General features: G+C 36.2%; 1 protein-coding gene across 1 annotated transcript; it reads right to left on the bottom strand.

Annotated features, from left to right (window-relative positions):
* Positions 1-2233: 2233 nt before the first annotated feature.
* Positions 2234-3922, bottom strand: LOC104604275 (putative aquaporin PIP2-8). Its single transcript, XM_010268552.3, has 4 exons — positions 3450-3922; positions 3054-3349; positions 2778-2918; positions 2234-2662 (listed from the first exon to the last, which is right to left on the bottom strand). Exons 1-4 carry the CDS (start codon positions 3733-3735, stop codon positions 2543-2545), a joined length of 843 nt encoding a protein of 280 aa, XP_010266854.1. The 5' UTR covers positions 3736-3922; the 3' UTR covers positions 2234-2542.
* Between the last annotated feature and the right edge of the window lie 15978 nt (positions 3923-19900).

The following is a 19900-nucleotide window of genomic DNA, read 5'->3' as shown; positions in this document are numbered from 1 at the left end:
CATCTTTTTTGAGGCGCAAATGTGATCTCTTGTCCCAACAAAAAAAAAAAAAACTTAAACTGAAATGTTAAGAATTACTCTCTAATGCTTCTCCAATTCCTAAAATTAAAAAAATAAAAAATTGTTTATTTTTTCTTTTAACTTGCTTCACCCCAAAACATAGTTCTTGGCTCCACCACTGCTTCATTTATACTGCAATAAAATAAATAAGATAAATTTTAAAATTATAATTCACACCAAAATCATTTGCACTATCATAATTTTGCATCAATGCAAATAAATTCGCATTCCAACCAAAAATAACTTTAAAGGGAGTGTCAAAGATCACACAGTTGGCATTACTTTAGGTATTAATCATAAATTCATAATCATCACCATCATCTATGCCTTATCCGAATATGGGGTCAGTTACATGAATCATGTTTTGTTAATCAATTTTTATTTAAAATCATATATAAGTTATTAATACTTAAATCATCTTACTATTTCCACTCTTTTAAGAAATCACTTAATTTTAATTGAAACAACTCAGTTATTACTACCAAATGCAAATCCTATCCTTTCTAATTTTTTCATTGGCATTTTTTTTTTCACATTCATTCATTTTCTGAACATGAACCAGATTTTGTTCCTGACATTCTGATTACTGAATTGGTTATAAGGCTGAATCTGACGAGGCCCCAAGTGGTTAACAAAAATCAGACGGCTAGGGAGTGGTTTAAAAGTTTAAACCGCCTGAGCGGTCCACGTGTTCCCCACATACCAGCTGTCAGACCCAGCCACGCTTTGCAGTTTGCATTGAATCTCGGCTTTTGCTTTTTCCTCCGGTCTTCAGGATGAAAAAGGACAGAAAATAAACACGGGGAGTCCTATCGAGTCCTATCAGTATCAGACAGCAGCAGGAGTCATCGATTGGCGGTTCCATAACAGAGTTAGCATCATTTCGTTGTTTACTGCAACTCTTTCCTCTTCTATTTACAGCCTGTTTGCTTTGCTGTACCGTAGGTTACAAACTTACAACACTGATTAAAAGCAATTGCCCCAACTGAGCGGACATCGGAAAAGCGATCGGATTTTGGCAAGTTGATAAAACATAAAACTCCTCCGGCCGGCTGGCGTGGTTTATTCGAAAAAGTTGTGATTTCATGAAAGCTTTAAATCCTTCCTTTTTCAAGCACGGTCTTTGATGAGTTGAGAAGAGGCAGAGTTGTTGCAATTTGCAAAGGACTGACCCCATGTGATCAAACTCGATTCGTGATTCATGAATCCACCCATTCTATCCACGCTGTCCCACCACCACCATCACCTCCTCTTCAGCTTCCTTTTTTCACTCCTAAAAGGTGACTGAGCAGTCCACCTTTCTTTCTTTCCTGGCAGCAGAAATTTCAAGAGCGAGAGACTAACAAAACAAACCACCTTGAGGCTCGAGCTTGATGAGGGCTGTCAATTGAATCAGATTTCGTCTAAATAATGTCTTGGACCAGTCTGGTCTAATTCAATGTTTGAACCATTTAGGTCTCTTTTGGTGTATTTTTCTACCTGGGCTGTCAGTTTTTAAGAATTCTACTAATTTGCTTTTTTTTCATTTGATTGAAAAAAGATTTTTTTTTCACTTTTTTCAACAATAGATGCGAAAAAACACTTATTTTAGAAAGCTAGAAATAAAGTTTCACTTTTTTTTTATTTTATCTCGACACGGAAAGACATCTCCAACCAAACAAATTTTGGACTATCTAAATTGTCATACAAAAGTTTATTACGTTTTGAAGATCTTACAAAAAATCTTCAAAAAAGACTTATCAAAACGGTATTAAGTGCCAATGCAAATCTGTTCTTATCTTCTATCACCAGACCGGGGTATTAACTCAATCCAATCCAATATAAACGGATGGACCAGGTCCAATCCAGTCCAAGAAAAATATATTGAACCATTAAATCTAAACTCATCGTACGTAGCCCTAGCCCTTGAATGCAGGGCCACACTTGGCTCTGGTCCCTGGACCAGGACCACACCACTAACCCACAGACAGAGGAAATTAAAGCCACGTATACGGGCGTAGTCACATCATTGTCGGCCTATTTTGTCCTCCTACAGATTCAATCCAACAAAGTTTCATCCTTTTCTTAACCCAAATTACCTCCCTCCTTCCCCCCCATACCTCAATCACTTGGTATTGATCTTCGTGCACGATAGAGAAAAAAAAAAAAAAAAAAGAGAAGCAGAAAAGGGAGATGACTCCAGAAAAGAATGCATTTTGTGAGAAAGAAATAGAGACTACAGAGATGATGAAAAGGATGAAAAAAAAGGAGACCCCACCCACTACGATTGCAAGCACTAATACATCGATGTTACACAGTAGATTCTCCTCCCAAAGCGAAAAAAAAAAAGAAAAGCATAACTAAATGAGAAAAAAAACAAAAGAAAATAATGTAAAAAAATAAATAAAAATAAAAACTCATCCTCTCTTACACACAAACAATTAGACAAACAAACAAGCGGAAAGGGAAGCCGGAGGAGGAGGATCGGACAAATAGATGATGACTAGTTACTGGGGTTGCTACGGAACGAACCCAGCGCCTTGATAGCTGCCGCTCGCAGAATGTATTGGTGGTAAGCAGCTGCAGCGAGTGCTCCGATGAAGGGGCCGACCCAGAAAATCCACTGTTCATCACGACAATATATAGCCACCCATCAATTTGATCGGACCAGAAATTAACTCAAACGAGATGATATATTCATATATTAAATTTTTCAAGAGAAAGTTAAATAAACTTACGTGGTCGTCCCAGGCCTTGTCGCCGTTGTAAATGACGGCCGCTCCAAAGCTTCTGGCCGGGTTGATACCGGTGCCGGTGATCGGAATGGTAGCCAAATGTACCATGAAAACAGCGAACCCGATGGGCAGAGGAGCCAACACCTGTAACACCCAGAAAATTAGAATACACAGAATCAATCCGGCTTGTCTGATAAATCTTTCACTTCACAAACATGGCGATCGAGTGACGGATTGATAGCTGATGAAAGGTTTAGTAGTAATTGCAGATATACGTACGGGGACATGGGAGTCGCGTGTTTTCCTCTTGGGATCTGTAGCCGAGAAGACGGTGTAAACAAGCAAGAAAGTGCCGATAATCTCAGCTCCCAGGGCAGTTCCTTTGGAGTATCCAGCGGAAACTGAGTTAGCACCACCTCCATAGCGGTTGTAGGAGTGTTTCATGAAGGCCTTCACCAATCCAACTCCGCAAATGGCTCCCAAACACTGAGCAACCATGTAAGCCACAGCTCGGATCAGCGAGACCTTACGCGCCAAGAAAAGACCAAACGTCACAGCCGGGTTGATGTGACCACCTGTTTTTCACAAGTGAAGCAAGTTTAAGAAGCCATGGAAGACGGGAAGAGAGCCCGGGGGAAACTGGAAAAGGAAAACAAAGAAGTTCGAAACTCGAACCTGAGATTCCGGCTGTGCAGTAAACAAGAATGAAGATCATGCCACCGAAAGCCCAGGCGATACCCAGAAGGCCAACGCCGGAGCAGGCATCACCCTGCTTCGAGTGGCCGATGACAGTGGCTACTGTGACATATAGGAAAAGAAGGGTAGCGACGAACTCGGCGATTAAGGCTCTGTAGAAGGACCAGAGCTTCAACTCACCGAAGTCGAGGAGAGGAGCTGGTGGAGGGTCTACGTAGTCCTTTCTATGTTGGGGGTGTCCTTCTTCGCTCACTTCCTTCGACATCTTGTAAGTCTCCTCTCTTTCCTCTCTTTCCTCTCTTTCTCTCTCTCTCTCTCTCTCTCTAGAACTCGGGGGCTCTGTTTCTGAGACTTGTTCTCTCAGCCTGCTCTTCTTCCTTCACTAGTGAGACTCGGGAGAACACAAGGTTGGGGACGAAGGCAGAGAGGAGGAGAATTTATGGATAAGACCTAGGTCTCTTCTCTAAAATTAAAGTATTAATAAATTAATAAATTATTTAAGAAGCAAAAATACATGAGATAGAGATAGTTTACCCAAAAAAGAAAAAAAAAAAAAAACAGATATTATGGTGGGCCCATGCACAGCGAGACCATGTGACTTGCTAATCATCTCCTTGTAGCCCACAAGGCAGCCTGGCATCCAACGAAACCATCCTTCCAACGGTTGTATACAAAGGAATTTATATGAGGCTACGAAATCCAATCAATAACAAACACGTCATGAACCGTGCATCTTGTAACTGCACGGTTCACTGACGTGTTTGCATGTACTTGAATTACGTAGCCCCTTGTACACGTTTTATTTGTAGCAGATCCCTGCTCACATATTGTATACCCTACACTCTACAGCCTACAGACTATACACTCGTCGACAACGTACAGGCAAAAATCAATATACAGAAAGACGATAAACTTGAAGGATATTTCTGTCTTTCACAATTGGTGCTCTAGATTCGTCTATCAATTTTTTTTTTTGAAAAAATCGATTTTATTTTGGGTAATTACACAGTCCCCCGTACTATGGGGTCTGTGACAAAGACCCCCTGCATTTTTTTTTCTGTCACAAACACTCCTTTGAACTTTTGGGTTATGACAATCAACCCTCAGTCATTAAATCAGATAAACAAAAAGTGTTAAATTACTAAAATATCCCATTAAACTTTTTTATTTTCTTTTTCTTACCATTTTCTTTTAAAACCTAACTAACCCAAAAATACCCCCATAATCACTTGCTAATTCTCCGCTTGCATTCATCTCCGTCATATCTAGACCTGTTCATGGGCCGGGTAGCCCGACGGCCCGGCCCGGCCCGCACCCCGGCCGGGCATGGTCATATAATTAGACCCGCGGGCCTGACATCAGGCGTAACACAGTAAGCCCGACTGTGTTTCGAGCTGGGCTCGGGATTTGTCAAAAAAGCCCGGCCGACTCAGTATTATATATTTTATAAAATATATAATATGTATTTTATATATTATATAAAATATATAAATAATATAATATTTATTAAAATATATATTTATAATTTTATATATATATATATATTTTTTTTTTATTCTTTTCTTTATAATTTCAATCTATCTCTCTCTTTATTCAGCTGCTTCAACATTAATAATAATAATAATAATATAGGCTAAATTTCGGGCCCGGGCCCGGGCCCAGGCTCGGGCTTCGGGCTTTTTATGAGGGCTGGGCTCGGGCCCAAATTGTAGGCCCGATGGTCGGGCCGGGCTCGAGCTCGGGCCTTAAAAAAATTTGTTAATACATAGTAAAAGCCCGGCCCGAGCCCGGCCCATGAACAGGTTTAGTCATATCTAACGAACTCGATAAAAGAGAAACAACCTAGCCAAAGAGTTAAGAAAATGGAGCAATTCCCAATTTGGAGACACTTTTGAAAAAAGAAAAATCTAATAAATATATTGAATCAAGTTCAAAAAAACATTTTGGATGACCCAAGTAATATTACCCTTCAAAATCTAGAAAATGCGCTCCAAAAACAATGTGATAAATTGTTGGAAAGAGAAAGGCCTATTGGGCGCAAAGAACACGAATTGATTGGATCAAATTGGGAGATAGAAACAATTGCTTCCATACAATGGCTACTATTAGGAAATATCGAAATAGAATTATAAAAGTTAAAATTGATGTGGGGGAATGGATCACCGAGTGTTCAGGTATTTTAAATCACTTCACAGAAAAATTCATCCACAGGTTTAAATATGTAGGCACTTATAGAGTTGATAACTTTATAAATTGATCGATGCATCACTGAAGAGCAAATGTTCAAATATCTAGAGATGTTACTAATGATAGTCTATGAAAGATCTCAAGGCTCCTAGCCTGGATGTCCTTAATGTATTACTTTAAAAAAAATGGAATATTATAGGGGATTTAGTGTGTAATGCGGTTAAAGCTTTCTTTGACGGTGGAAAGTTGTGTATGATTTTGACCCAGACTTTTATCACCCTCATCCCAAAAAAGAAGAACCCAACAACTATAAATGATTACAAGCCAATTAATTTGTGTAATGTCATTTATAAAATCATTAATAAAATCCTTGTAAATAGGATTAAACATCTCCCGGACAATATCACCTCCCTATATCAGAGTGCCTTTGTGCCCAATCCAGCAAATAAATGATAATATCCTAATTGCATATGAGATGATTCATACTATGAAGAAGAAAAAAGGAAGCTCAGGGATAATGGCCTATAAAATTGATATGGATAAGGTTTATGATAAATTGGAATGAGACTTTATCAAGAAAGTGCTGAAAAAATTTGGTTTTCATGAAAAATGGATTTCTTGGGTCATGGAATATATCAGAACTGCTTCCTATAAAATTTTAGTTAATGGGAGTCCAACAAATGAATTTAAACCAAGTAGAGCTATTAGACAAGGAGACCCTCTATCTCCTTGTATTTTTGTTCTCTATGGAGAAGCATTGTCCAAGAAATTAGAAAAAGAAGCAATGGATAGTGAAAAACATATTGGCTATAAAAATTCAAGAGGGGGACCAAAGATCCCCATCTTGCAATTTGCGGATGACTGTTTTATATTTGCAAATACTACTATCCTAGCCTACTTGAAGATTAAAGAAATCTTATCAAATTATGCAAAGGCCTTAGGCCAATGCCCAAATTTCAATACATTTTTTGTTCTTTTTTCAAAGAATGTGCCTCATAGGTTTCAAAAGATGCTCTCCAAAATGCTCAAAATCCCATTGGAGGCTAACTCCAAATCCTACCTAGAGGCTCCCTTAATCACTGAAAGGGTTACAAAGAGTACATTTGCAAAAATCAAAGAGAAAATGGTTCAAAAACTAGTAAATTGGAAAAAACATTCTCTACCAATAGTAGGCAGATTAACCATTATAAATTCTCCAACTAACATGATGCCACAATATGTAATGAGTTCTTTTAAAATCCCAAAAAATTCTATAGATGAATTGGATAAGATTCAAAGGAATTTTCTATGGGATAATTCAAATGGGAAGAAATCTCTTCATCTATTGAATTGGGAAAAAACGTGCACCCCTAAAAGGTGGGGTGGCATGGAAATAAGAAAGCTCCACCGGGTTAATGAGGCCAACCTAGAAGTTAGGGTAGAGGATCTTAAATGAGGAGGACAACCTATGCGTGAAAGTTATCAAGAGCAAATATATGAGGAGGGAAATTTTCCTGAATTGCAAAAGTAAAAAAAGAATCTCTTAAACCTGGAGGATTATTCTCCTAGCCAGAGATCTCAATAAGAAAGGCACTCGTTGGCAAGTAGGAAATGGGAGGTCTATTAGCTTTTGGCATGATAATTGGGTATATGATAGACCTCTAGTTGAAACCATTAACTATGAGACTACGACAAATCAAAACATTAAAGTCTGGGACATGATTGATCTTGGAAGAGAATGCTAGAATGAGGACAAAATAAAGGCCAAGGTCTCTAACCAAGTTTGGCAGGAGATTAACACAAGTTTTATTGATCCTAACTCTATAGAGGACAAATTTATTTGGAGGCACAACCCTAAGGGAATTTTCTCTTTAAAAATGACTTATTTGTTGAAGTGCTCTTCTATTCTTAAACCAAATGGTACCTTTAATTGGCTAGCTAATATTTGGAACATCAAATGCCCCTCATAGATAAAGACTTTTTTTTTTTCTTTTTCCTTCTTAACAATAGATTCCTACTAAAAGTCATCTAAGGAAAGAGGCTATAACATCGATGGCTCTTGTTGTTTTTGTGGGGATGAGGAGGATACTGATCATATTTTTAAGAATTGTGCCCACACAAAGCAAATTTAGCTTACTTTAAACACAAGACTGAATCAGTTCCCCACAAGGTCCCATAGCACATCCCCACTGTGTATTAGGAGAACCTCATGATGATGACATCATCATTCCCGGTATTATCATCGGGAGATGTTCCCATACACAGCGGGGATGTGTTGTGGGACATTGTGAGGGGTAGTCTTGTGAGGGGCTGATTTGAACTCCTTAAACACTCCCCTAGAGGGCCCAAATGAGAATGAAAATTTAAGTGATTGGTGGACAAGAGTCAGCAATAAAATGGAAAACAAGATTCTTTTAGTAAAGAAAAAACTAGCTTTTGTCCTTTAGGCTGTTTGGAAAAATAGGAACTCGAAAACTTTCAATAATGTTTCAACTCCCATTCTAATCATTATGGAACGGGCTCTTGATATGTTTATGAAGATTCTTGATGGGAGTAAAGATATAGACATTGCCCAAATTGACAAAGTGTGGAAACCAATTATTTGGAGTGCTCCAAAATTTGGCACTATTAAAATAAATTTTGATGCCTCTCATAACAGTGATGGGAAATGTTTTGTGGCCAGTATTGTTTGTGACCATATTAGTCAAGTGCTAGCGGTTAAAGCATATAAACTTGGCACTTGTATCATCAACTAAGCAAAAGCATGGGCTGCATGGGAAACCCATATTCAAGCAACAAATTGCAGGGAGTATCCTATTATAATCGAGGGCGATTCATTCTTGATCATTTCGTGCCTCAACAAAAAGGTGGAAGTTCTATGGAATTTGAAAGGTGTCATCTCTAGCTGCTTGAGGAGGAGAGTTCTTTTTGAGGGAGGTCTTCGGTACCAGCACATTTTTAGAGAAGTTAACCAGGCGGTAGATTGGCTTGCTTGTGAAGCTCTTTCTTCTTCTTCCCCTTCCCTAGACTATTGTATCTCCTTCTTTCCCCCCTTCCCTTCTTCTTATTTGTTTTGCGGATTTTTGGGGACGTACTACCCCCTGTTGTGTGTAGTACATTACTTTTCTTTTCAAAAAAACAAAAAAGGAAATGGATAGGCGGTAGGATGTCTATGTACAAGGTGCCAGGTGCCAAGTAATCTCGATATGAGAATCAACTAATCATATAATCCTCAAGATTTTCTTGCAAATCAAAAGATCAAAATCCAAAAGGTCAAGACTACATATGCAAAACAGAGATCTTGCAAATTCCGAAGACAAATTTGAGCTTCCTCAACAGACTCAAAAACCTAGATGTCTAGACAGGTACAATCAAATCCAAACTCCTTTAAGCACGAAAAAAAAAAAACTTTGTCGGCATGCCCTGACCCACAATCCAAACCAAAATAGCCAACATTTACAGTTAGGGGTGTCAATTGGACTGGATGTGGTCCAACCCGATCCAGTCCAATATGAATCCATTATAAATGAACCAAGTCCAATCTAATCCAATAAATGTTTTAAACCAATTTAGACTGGTCTAATTCAATGTCTGGACTGTCCAATCTGTTCAAATTCTTCTTTCGTCTGTCATTTTCTTTAGTGCCTTCTTCTCCTTCACTTCTTTGTTGTTCATCAATACGGCCATCTTCATTGTCATGCTCTCCGTCTTCATCACCATCTTGGTCGTCACCGGCCTTTGTGACAAAGGACTCCCAATAGCGATTAGCCAAAGAAACCATCTTCATAGGACCATATCTGCATCTCATCAACAATAGAGCATTTTCTGGTGGAACGCAAATGCCCGCCATCTTTACTCTAGGCGTTTCGGTGAATTTCAGTGGAGAAAGAAGGCTCACTGAAGGCAATGAACAGTACAAAGTATAAAAAAGGGATAGATTGAGCATTTAAAAAATTTTAAATAGTGAAATAAGAATCTTTTTTTAAAGTTAATTGAGGAACACTAATGAAAGGGTCTTTATCTAACAACCAAAGTATAAGGGGTCTTTATCGCAAAAACAAAGTGCAGGAGGGTTTTGTCACAGACCCCATAAACATAATACAGAGGGTCTGTGTAATTTATTCAAATATTTTTTTAAGTATTGTAATTAGACGAAAATGCCCCCGACATTTATTACTATTTATTTACTCCGGTAAAAGCCTGTCTTTTAGTGCATGGTCTCTTTATTCTCTCCCGTTGTTTTTTTTGTCGTCTTCCAGTAACAGCATTTGTTCCTGAAATGTCCCTATCCATCTGGAATCTGGGTCAAATTTTAACGGCTCTATTTTTCAGAATCACAATGTTCCTAAGATGCATTTACGTTGTTCAGCTACTAAAGATATTGGTTTACATTTGCTTTCCAACAAACAAAAAGTGTTTATGTTATTTGGTTGGTAAGATCCAAGGTGTGAGTTAAGAGACCATGGGCTATAAGACCACATCAGCAACCCGTACTATTATCACTTTCACCAAACGGGTGCCTTTCTGACGAAGTGGTCTACCCCACCACTCCCTGTTACCGTTTGGTTTATGTTGGAATTAGAATTAAAATCAAAATAAGTGTTTGGCACTAGAGTGTTTTACAAGTGCTTTGTTTTTTGGTGATATATCATGTATATTATATCATCAATTAAATGGAATCGGCAAGAAAATCAACTTTGACAATTCTATTTTCAAAAAAAATGTTTTTGCAATGATTTATTTTTTCCGTTCAAGAAAGGAAGGTTTCTTGAAACATCAAATTAATGTTTCTTAAATCTCCTTGGTGATCCTGAATCGCCCAAGTGACACGATACATTGAAATTTAAAAAATTTGACTAATTTTATGAGATATCACACAATTGTCATTATAGATATAATATTAAACCAAATCACTTTTGGTTCCCCAGCCAACCTGCATTCCGGGTTTTCTTTTGTATATTTAGAAAAACAGATAAAAAGAAAGCACTTGTTGTGAAATTCTCTTATACCAAATACCTACATAGTCTCTATTTGATTCAGACAGAAAATTAAAAGAAGCTGGAAAGGGATTTCATTCACAAAGAAGGAAGATGGAATGATTATTCTCTCAAATAGGAGAATGATACTCCACCAAAAATGAAAATGAAATTATGATTCCGTCTTCCCAAACAGTTAACCCAAGAGCCAAACGGCCCTTATTTCTTGTAATGCAAGACCGGCCCCGGCAAATACAAACAAGAAAATATACAGCAGGATCCATGGTGTCTGACGTATCTGGATCATGTTACCAGAACAGGAGTCTGGTGGGCAGCAGTAGTCGGAGGGATGTTAATTTGGGTAGGACCCACCATGTTCCATCGGGGTGTACCCCATTCATGCAATGTCTATTTTATAATGTTAATATCTTTTCTTTTTGGACGGTACAGAAACGTCCAGAGAGATATGTTGGTGGAACCCAAATGCTGCTCCAATCATTTGATATCAGATTATCAGAGGGCATTACTGCATACCATCCATCATCAGTTCGAAGTGACAAATGTGGATCCAATCCAATCCCCCCATCGGAAGGCCAGATCACAAAATCATAGACTAAGACAGTGTTTGGCATTGATATCGTTTTATCAGAAAGTGGCATTATAAGAACAGTGCTTCAAAGCATGTATTAGACGATCGGACTGAAAAAACTAGGAACCGGTCAGGTGATAGGTTCCGTTTTTCTCCAAAATCAGATTTTTGCATAAAATGTTGATTTGGTCAGTAAACCACTGACCCAGGCAGTTGAACCGTTCAACAGTTCTGACCGTTTTTAAATTTTTCCCCAAAACCGAATTTTTGCATAAAATATTGATTTGGTCGGAAAATCATTGACTCGGGCAGTTGAACCGTTCAACGGTTCTGACCTTTTTAAATTTTTTTATTATTTTCTTGTCAGAATAGACTAACCATTCAACCCGGGAACCAGACCCCCTGACCAGTTTGTTGTCCATGTCGATTTTAAAAACCTTGGTCTCAAGTAATGTCAAATTCAATGTTTTTTCAATAAATAGCCCATTACTGCCAATGTTATAATGATATGGCATCAATGTGGCATCATTTTAGACATTAGATAATATGACCAATGGTAAAAACGATTCTACAATATTGGTACCAAACAAAACCAATAATATTTTCCTAGAAAACAGCTTATATGGCAGCACCATTTTTCATAGATACACCCAACACCATTTTTATGAGAAAACAATGGTGTATTCCCATCACCGATGCCAAACACCTATTAAACAGTTGCTTCAATCTTCCTTTTTCCATAGAATTTGTAATTCTGTATCTAGAGGTGTAGTGGGTCGCGCCAGCACGACACGACATCGCTCGCAGGCAGCCCACGCAAAGTGCGGGCCGTCACAGGCCGTGTTGCCCTCCCAGGTGAAAATTTTGGGGGTGGCCCGACACGGCCCACGACCCATGCCCATGTCGTGCCGTGGGCCAAGTGTTGGCCCAAATCGGGCCATGGACTGGGCCAAAGCTATCTTTGCCTATTTATTTAAAAAAAATTGTTAAAAAACTTAAAATTTTAATTTTATATGAATTTTGATGTATACAATTACTTATATATACAATAATTAAATAAATTAGTATAATAAAATTGAAAAAAAAATTATTTATTTTATTAATATATTATATACTATATATTATTATATAATTATAATTTATATAAATACATTATATTTATATATAAAATATATAAATATTGTGTATATATGTAAATAGTATATATGGGCCATGCTGGGCCATGCCACGGGCTAGGCTGTGGGCTGCATGCCAATATGGCCTGCTTGATCATATTGTGTCATGCCGGCCCATAGACTTCAAACCTCAAGCTCAACACGACACGAACCATCATATCAGGTCTGACACGACCTATGGAATGTCATATCGTGCGAGGCCATCTGATGTGTTCCGCCACTTTTAAATATCTATCACAAAGTGGATTGTGGGCCGTCGATACCATCCAATGGCCGAACAAGGCCATGGAGAGAATACTTGGCGCCAGTTGGAAAGGATAGAGCTGTTGTGGGGAAAACATTTCGTAGGGCCCACGCAGACCCTTCGGTGGGTGGGTTACCATATCCATATCCACAAGACTGCAACATAATCAGGGCCTCAACTTTTACTGTCCAGCCAAATTTCCATGTTTTTATCATATTTTTTAATACAAGAAAATTTCCCAAATTTGATAAATACCAGAAGAAACAGAAGAAGAATAGTAATCATTTGATATGAAAAACGGTCAGGTCTGCCATCTGTGTATGGACGACGTATGTGGTGCTTAAAACGTGGTTTAGGAAAACAATTATCGCCCGTTGGATTTGCAGTAATAGGAGATCGGTTTCCATCGGGGCAAGCCGTGCTTACCATCCCAACAGCCTCTTGCAATCTTACATAAGGATTATTTCCTTATAAAATAAAGTACATCAGTACCGAGATATTCCTAGTACAAAGCACAAAGCTGTTAAGACTGTTGGAACGGCCATAATAGCCTAATAGGGGTCTGAAATTGGAACTGCAATACAGTTCGGTGCGTGGAATTAGAATCTCACTCTTATTATTTCTGGTAAAATAGTATTTCTAATTTAAGGGAATGATCATTTTCTCCCCCTCTCTTTTAGAATAAAATTTCGTTCCAATTGATTTCAATTGATATTTTATTTCTTAGTTGAACTAAACAGATTATGAGAATAGAATATTTTGATTTCAATTCTATTCAGTTTGGAAAGAGTATAAATACAAATATATACATTGTAAGTATACACAAAATAATATAAAATACAAAGTTTTACACTTTACATATCTGTATTCATACTCCTTCCAAACTAAAGAATTTTAGTTTCAATTCCAACTAGAAGCCAAATGGACCCTTATTTTAGAACTTTTATTTTTTTAGAGAAAATTCTTGATTAGTACCTTGTACTTTGGGCCTAGTGCCACTTTAGTCCTTGAACTTTAAAATACGAAAATTCAGTACCCAAACTTTCAAAACATGCCAAGTTCGTTAATCAACCGTTAAGTGGCATTTTGAAAGACAAATGTCGAAGAGTGTCATTTAATTCTCTTTATAAACCATCCAAGCATTGATAAGAAATGAACAGTCCCAAATCCTTGATTCTTCTATTCAAGAAAGTTGGAGTTTCATCTAATTCTCTTGTGACTCCAGCTTTCTTGAATTAAAGAGTCAAGGATTTGGGACTGTTCATTTCTTATCAACGTTTGGATGGTTGATAAAGAGAATTAGATGACATTCGAAGGGCATTTGTGTCTTTTCAAATAATACTTAATGACTAGTTAACGACAGCTACTGAATTGACATGTTTTGAAAATTCGGGTACTGAATTGTCACATTTTGAAGTTTGGGGACCAAAGTGGCATTAAGCCCAAAGTACAAGGATCCTAATCGAAAATATGCCCTTTTTTTATGTTACCCTTATTTTTACAAAGCATGTTTTTGGAACCGTGGGTGTTTATTGAGTAAACGCTACCATATAGGAACTTACAAAAGTAGACTTCGGTTTATGTGCATGTCTACTATTGGAGGAAGTTTCATTTTAACACTTTCCCCGATGAATAGACATTTATTCACTGTTTTGCTGATATGGTGTTTAAGTGTCAAATTCATTATTACTTTTCTCAATTTTATAAACAAATTAATTACCGACTGTTCTAAACACACGCAAAATTTTACCGATTATACGGCGAGAGAAAAGAGAATAAGACACAATGTTCTTCTGACTGTTGCAAGAAAAATGTAGGGAAGAGTAAATAAATGAAAAATTCAAAACCCTTTATAACGGTCATCTCTCGTGTTCCTGAATCCTGACCTACTTTCAGACCTTTGTTTGATTGGACTAGTTTGGGTAGTTGGGCGTGATTGCAGTTGCGACTACTTCCTCCTCGCGCACGTTAACTTGAAAGGTACCCGCCATTTCCAAAAGAGATTCTGAGCATAATTATGGTTTGTAATGCCTGAATTTGAATCATATACTCCAATAAAAAGGAAAAAAAGAAAGGGTTTCTACCATATAAATGTAACTTTTGAGACTTAATATCAATAAAATTAATATATTTAAAAAAATTTAAAAATAGATTAAATTTTTAAAAGTAATATCAATAAAGGGCATAAACATCGTTTATCTTTTTCTTCTTGCCATTTATTCACTAGAGTTGTCGTCCGCCACCGCCTGCCACCACCGTCCGTTGCTGCCCGCCTCCAACATTGCCAGAGGTGGCCGAAGGCAAAGGTGGTGGCGGTGGCGCTGGTGGTTTCTCTGTCCAATGCCACCACCTCTGCCTTCGCCTCTAGCAATGTTGTCGGAGACGGGTGAAAACAGAGGTGGCGGTGTGCAACAGCAGACGATGGTGGACGGTGGTGGGCAGCGGCTCTGATGAACAAATGACAAGAAGAAGATGAACATTGCTTTTTCCCGTAATTGATATTATTTTTAAAAAGTTGACCTATTTCTAAATTTTTTTTAAATATAATGCTTTTATTAATATTAAACCCCAAAAATTGTCTTCATATATTGTTGTTTTTCTTGATTCGGAACTCTGATACAGTCCTTATGATACTGTTCACACTGTTTTTACAGCTACTTGTAACAGCTATGTACTAAAAATATCTCCCATAAATAAAAATATACAAGTTCAGATATATTCCAGATATACAGTTGAAAATAAATGCAAGTATGGTGTAAACGTGGTCTTGTGAGAATTAAATCCCATCTTGGTGTCGGAAATGAGGTGCATTCTATTGATAAATATACCCTCTCACATCTGAGCTCAAATCAGCTCCGCACAAGATAGTTGCTGATCACGTCCTACAGCACATCTATGCCGTGTATTAAAAACATGTCGAGATGATAAATATAAAATTGTGCCGTCTACTCAATATTTCATTTTCCTCATGGTCATCATATGCCGTAGATGTGGGTGGACCAAGGAGTTCCAAAGCATTAAACTTGAAATCGATTCATTAATTCGACTAGTGCAAAGGGCACGTGCTCTGCCCGTGTGCAAGCAAAGATATAAGTGTGGATATTATAAAATCAAATTCAACTTTTATCGCATGCACCAAATCAAGTAAGTTTGTGCTTTATAACAGATATATATATATATAGATGATACTAAATAATAATATACAATAACAATGATATGATTATAAACCAATTGATTAAGATATTTTTAAACTAAGGTGGTGGTAGATGACTCTAAAACGTCAAAACACTACTACGTAGGTTTTAAGTCTCAAAAGCAATAAAATTGCTTTTCTATTTTTTAGGGGCTACGAAAAGGCTCCAAAAAGTTATGATCGTTTGAGCTTGAGCAATTTTAGAATGCTTGTAATTATGAAATTTACTATTTTACTCCTTATAAGGGAACTAGCCTAAGTAATACGTGGACTGACAACTAAAGCCTCACAAATCAAATTCATAGACCTAGCAAAATAAGAGTCGACCTCTAAAACAAAACCGCCGATAAAACAAATATTCATTGAACGTGGAAAACATGTTCGTGGACCATATTCATAAGGCTTAGTTTGAAAAGAGTATAAATACAAATTTGTAGAGTGTAAAACCTTGTATTTTGTATGTATTTGTATTATACATATTTGTATTTATATGAGTTTGGAAGGAGTATAAATACAAAACTGTAGATTGTAAAAGCTTGTATTTTGTATTATTTTGTATATATTTGTACTATACATATTTATATTTGTACTTCTTCCAAACTAAGCCTCAATTTGGAAAGAGTATATATGCAAATATGTACAACGTAAATACATACAAAATATAAGGTTTCGCAGTCTACATATTTGCATTTGTACTCCTTCCAAACTCAGTTAGGCTCAATTTGGAAGGAGTACAAATACATACAATAGGAAATAAGCGACTGTGATGACAGTTGTGAATGGAAGAACATGTCCCTCAAATGTGATACATAGTAGAAGCCTATGGGCATAGGATAAAGCAAATCTGCTCCATGAATCACAAGACGACATGTATTACCATCTCGACAACGTAAGAATCCAGATTCATAATAGTCAAGCAAAATTTCTAGAATTCGTGATAAATGCATATGCGAAACCAACTCCCTTTCTTGTCTATAAATAGGGGGTTTCTAACATGATAGGAGGAGACAAAGACATACATATAGAGACATATCAGAGGTTAGAATATTCTCAAAGTCCTACGCTCACATAGGGGTGAGCATTTGGTTAAAAACCGAAATAACCAAACCAAAATTTTCGGTTCGGTTTTCAGTAATTTTTGTTAAAAACCGAATTTAGTTATTATATAATAATATATATTATAACCTATAATATATATTATAAAATTTAATTTCATTATAATACATTATATATAATATATTAATATATAAATATATAGCATATTATATTATATATTATATAATGAATTTTAGCTAATTCAACTTTTTTGGTTAGTCGAATTTCTAAATTTGAAAACCGAAACCGAAAACCAAATTTGTTTAAAATCGAATTAACGAACCGAATTATCCAAAAACTGAAAAACCGAAACCGAAAATTTTGGTTTGGTAATTCGGTTTTAACCGAATAATGCTCACCCCTAATCTCACTGTTAGGGGTGTCCATAGTTCGGTTAACCGAACCAGTCCTATCAGTTTTTTCGATTTCTACAAACCAATACCACTAATTAACTGGTTGATCGATTTCAGTTTTTTACCGATTTGGTTTTTCGGTTTTTTATATTGATAATATATATTATATAAATATATGTATAATATTATATTATATTATAAATAATAAATGATATATAATATATTATAAATATTATAAAAATATATAATATATTTATAACTAGATTATTATAAATATAATATATGTATATATTTATGTATATATATTTATATAATATAGAAAATATATGACATATATATATATAATTTACATATAAATATATATACCGATCAATTCAATCAGCCATTAGTTTTTTTTAGGGGTTTTTTAGTTATTATCTAACGTTTAAATTTTAAAACACATCCGGCGTATCTGTCGTAACATTCAGACAATATCTCAAACGGGCCCCAACAGCCTTCAAAAAAAAAAAAACTGGCCCAGCAGCAAGCTTTTTAGGCTTTAAATGCTGTTTAAACTATTTGCATTAGTTTAAAATGCATGAAAGTGCAAATGAAAAAATGCAAATTTTGATTTAATTTTGTTTTGGTTTTTATTTTATTCTTCCTTACGTCTTATTTTATTTCATTTGTGTTACGACCAATGTAAATTTTGAAATAAAAATAAATCATAATTTACACAAAAAACATTTACGAAAAAGTACGGACAAGCCCAATACAGATTTCTGATTTCCACCACATAACTATAAACATTCAAAATGTCAACAATCCTATGTACCAATGCCCACCCGTGAATTGACATCAGTTCCAAGCTGGCACCTACCCAACAGTAGTTTGGGCCTACAAATTCTGACCCTAGGCTGAACCAAGGTTCAAAATTTCGATATGCTCAAACGCCGGTAGGGGCGTATTGGGCCAGTCGATACCTTTTCTCTTTACTTTTTATTTTATTTCTTTCAAAACCGGTTCAGGGGGCTGGTTTAGCACTCCACCCCCTGAACCGGTCAGACCCCCAATACATCTATTATATGGGCATATCGGAGGGGTCCCAAAACGGTATGTATCGACCGATACATGTTAATACTTTGAACCTTGAGCTAAACCGTCATTCTCCCAAACATTTATACTACCATAGTTTTGCATCAATACAAATAAATTCGCATTTCAATCAAACACAATCTAAGGCTCAATTTGAAAAGAATACAAATACAAATATAAACAATACAAAACCTTATATTTATACTACATATTTATATTTATACTCTTTTTAAACTGAATACAAATATATATAATATAAATACATGCAAAATAATACAAAATGCAAGGGATATTTTCAGCGGATACCTAAATAATGTTTCTATGAAACATAAATCATCAACTTAGTGAATAATCAAAGCCAAGAGTGGGGTCGTTTAATAAATAAAATAATTATGTAATGAAATATTTTGGGGTAACGTAATCATTTGAGTTCCTGATATGTCTATGTCATTCCTTAGATGAGCTTTTCCGTAATCAATATTTTATTAGGTTGATTGCTTATTAGCTAAAGGATAAATTTATAAGCAATGCAATTAAGCTAATTCAGTCGCTATCGCTTTACAAAGGACATGATGTATTCTGTATTCATTCCATTTAAAGCAACTTGTGGCCCCATTCCTAATAGGTATTTGATTGCGGCACTTTGCACTCAATGCCAGAGATATAGGGTTGTCAATTATATCCAATTCAATTTTTTAATGTGATTATCCTAGATTTGAATGTTATAACTTATATTTGATTAAATAATTGGATTGAATATAATATAACTTTATTCCGATAAAAATTTAGGCTCCGCTTGGTGGTTTGCAAGAATAGGAGTCTAGAATCGGATTGGACTATTTTGATTTCAATTATTTAGTTGGATAGAATTGGAATCCCATTCTCATTTCTATTGAAATGGCATTTCTGTATTTGAGGTAGAGGTCATTCCTCGTCTTTCCTTTGGCAATGAAATCCCATTCCTGCTGATTCCAATTCACATTCTTATTCATGTTTGAACCAAACAAACCATGGGAATATGTCATTCCGATTCCGATTTCAACTATGAACCAAACAGGCCCTTATTATTTTATTTGGTTTGCAGTCGGAATTGGAATCGAAATCTGAATGTCTATTCCCATAATCTGTTTGGTTTCGTTAGGAATGTGAATGGGAATTGGAATCAGTAGGAATGAGATTTCATTCCCAAATAAGGGAAATGTCATTCCAGCAAGAATGGGAATAGAATTCAGATTCCACCCAACCAAATAGTTAGAATTTAGAATTGCCCATTTTGATTCTGATTCCACACTCCTATTCATGCGAACCAAATGGGACTTAATATTTTATATTTACATACATTTATTGTACATATATAAGTGAAAAGAATTATACAGTTTTTTTTATCATTTCATAAACAATAAAATGATTGTGAATTAAATCAAAATCCAATCTAAAATCCCACGCAATAATTGGATGAAGATGCCAATTTAGAGGTTTTTGTTTGGGTGATGGTTGAGCAAGTCAAGGATGCCACTTGACAACCTCCGCAGCCGCCCCCTCTATCAGGCTATGTTGACACCACA

The sequence above is a fragment of the Nelumbo nucifera genome, chromosome 6, assembly GCF_055504915.1.
Source record: "Nelumbo nucifera cultivar China Antique chromosome 6, China Antique-T2T, whole genome shotgun sequence".
In the NCBI taxonomy this organism is placed as follows: Eukaryota; Viridiplantae; Streptophyta; class Magnoliopsida; order Proteales; family Nelumbonaceae; genus Nelumbo; species Nelumbo nucifera.
The sequence above is the reverse complement of the archived record's forward strand: the minus strand, read 5'-3'. Positions and strand labels throughout refer to the sequence as shown.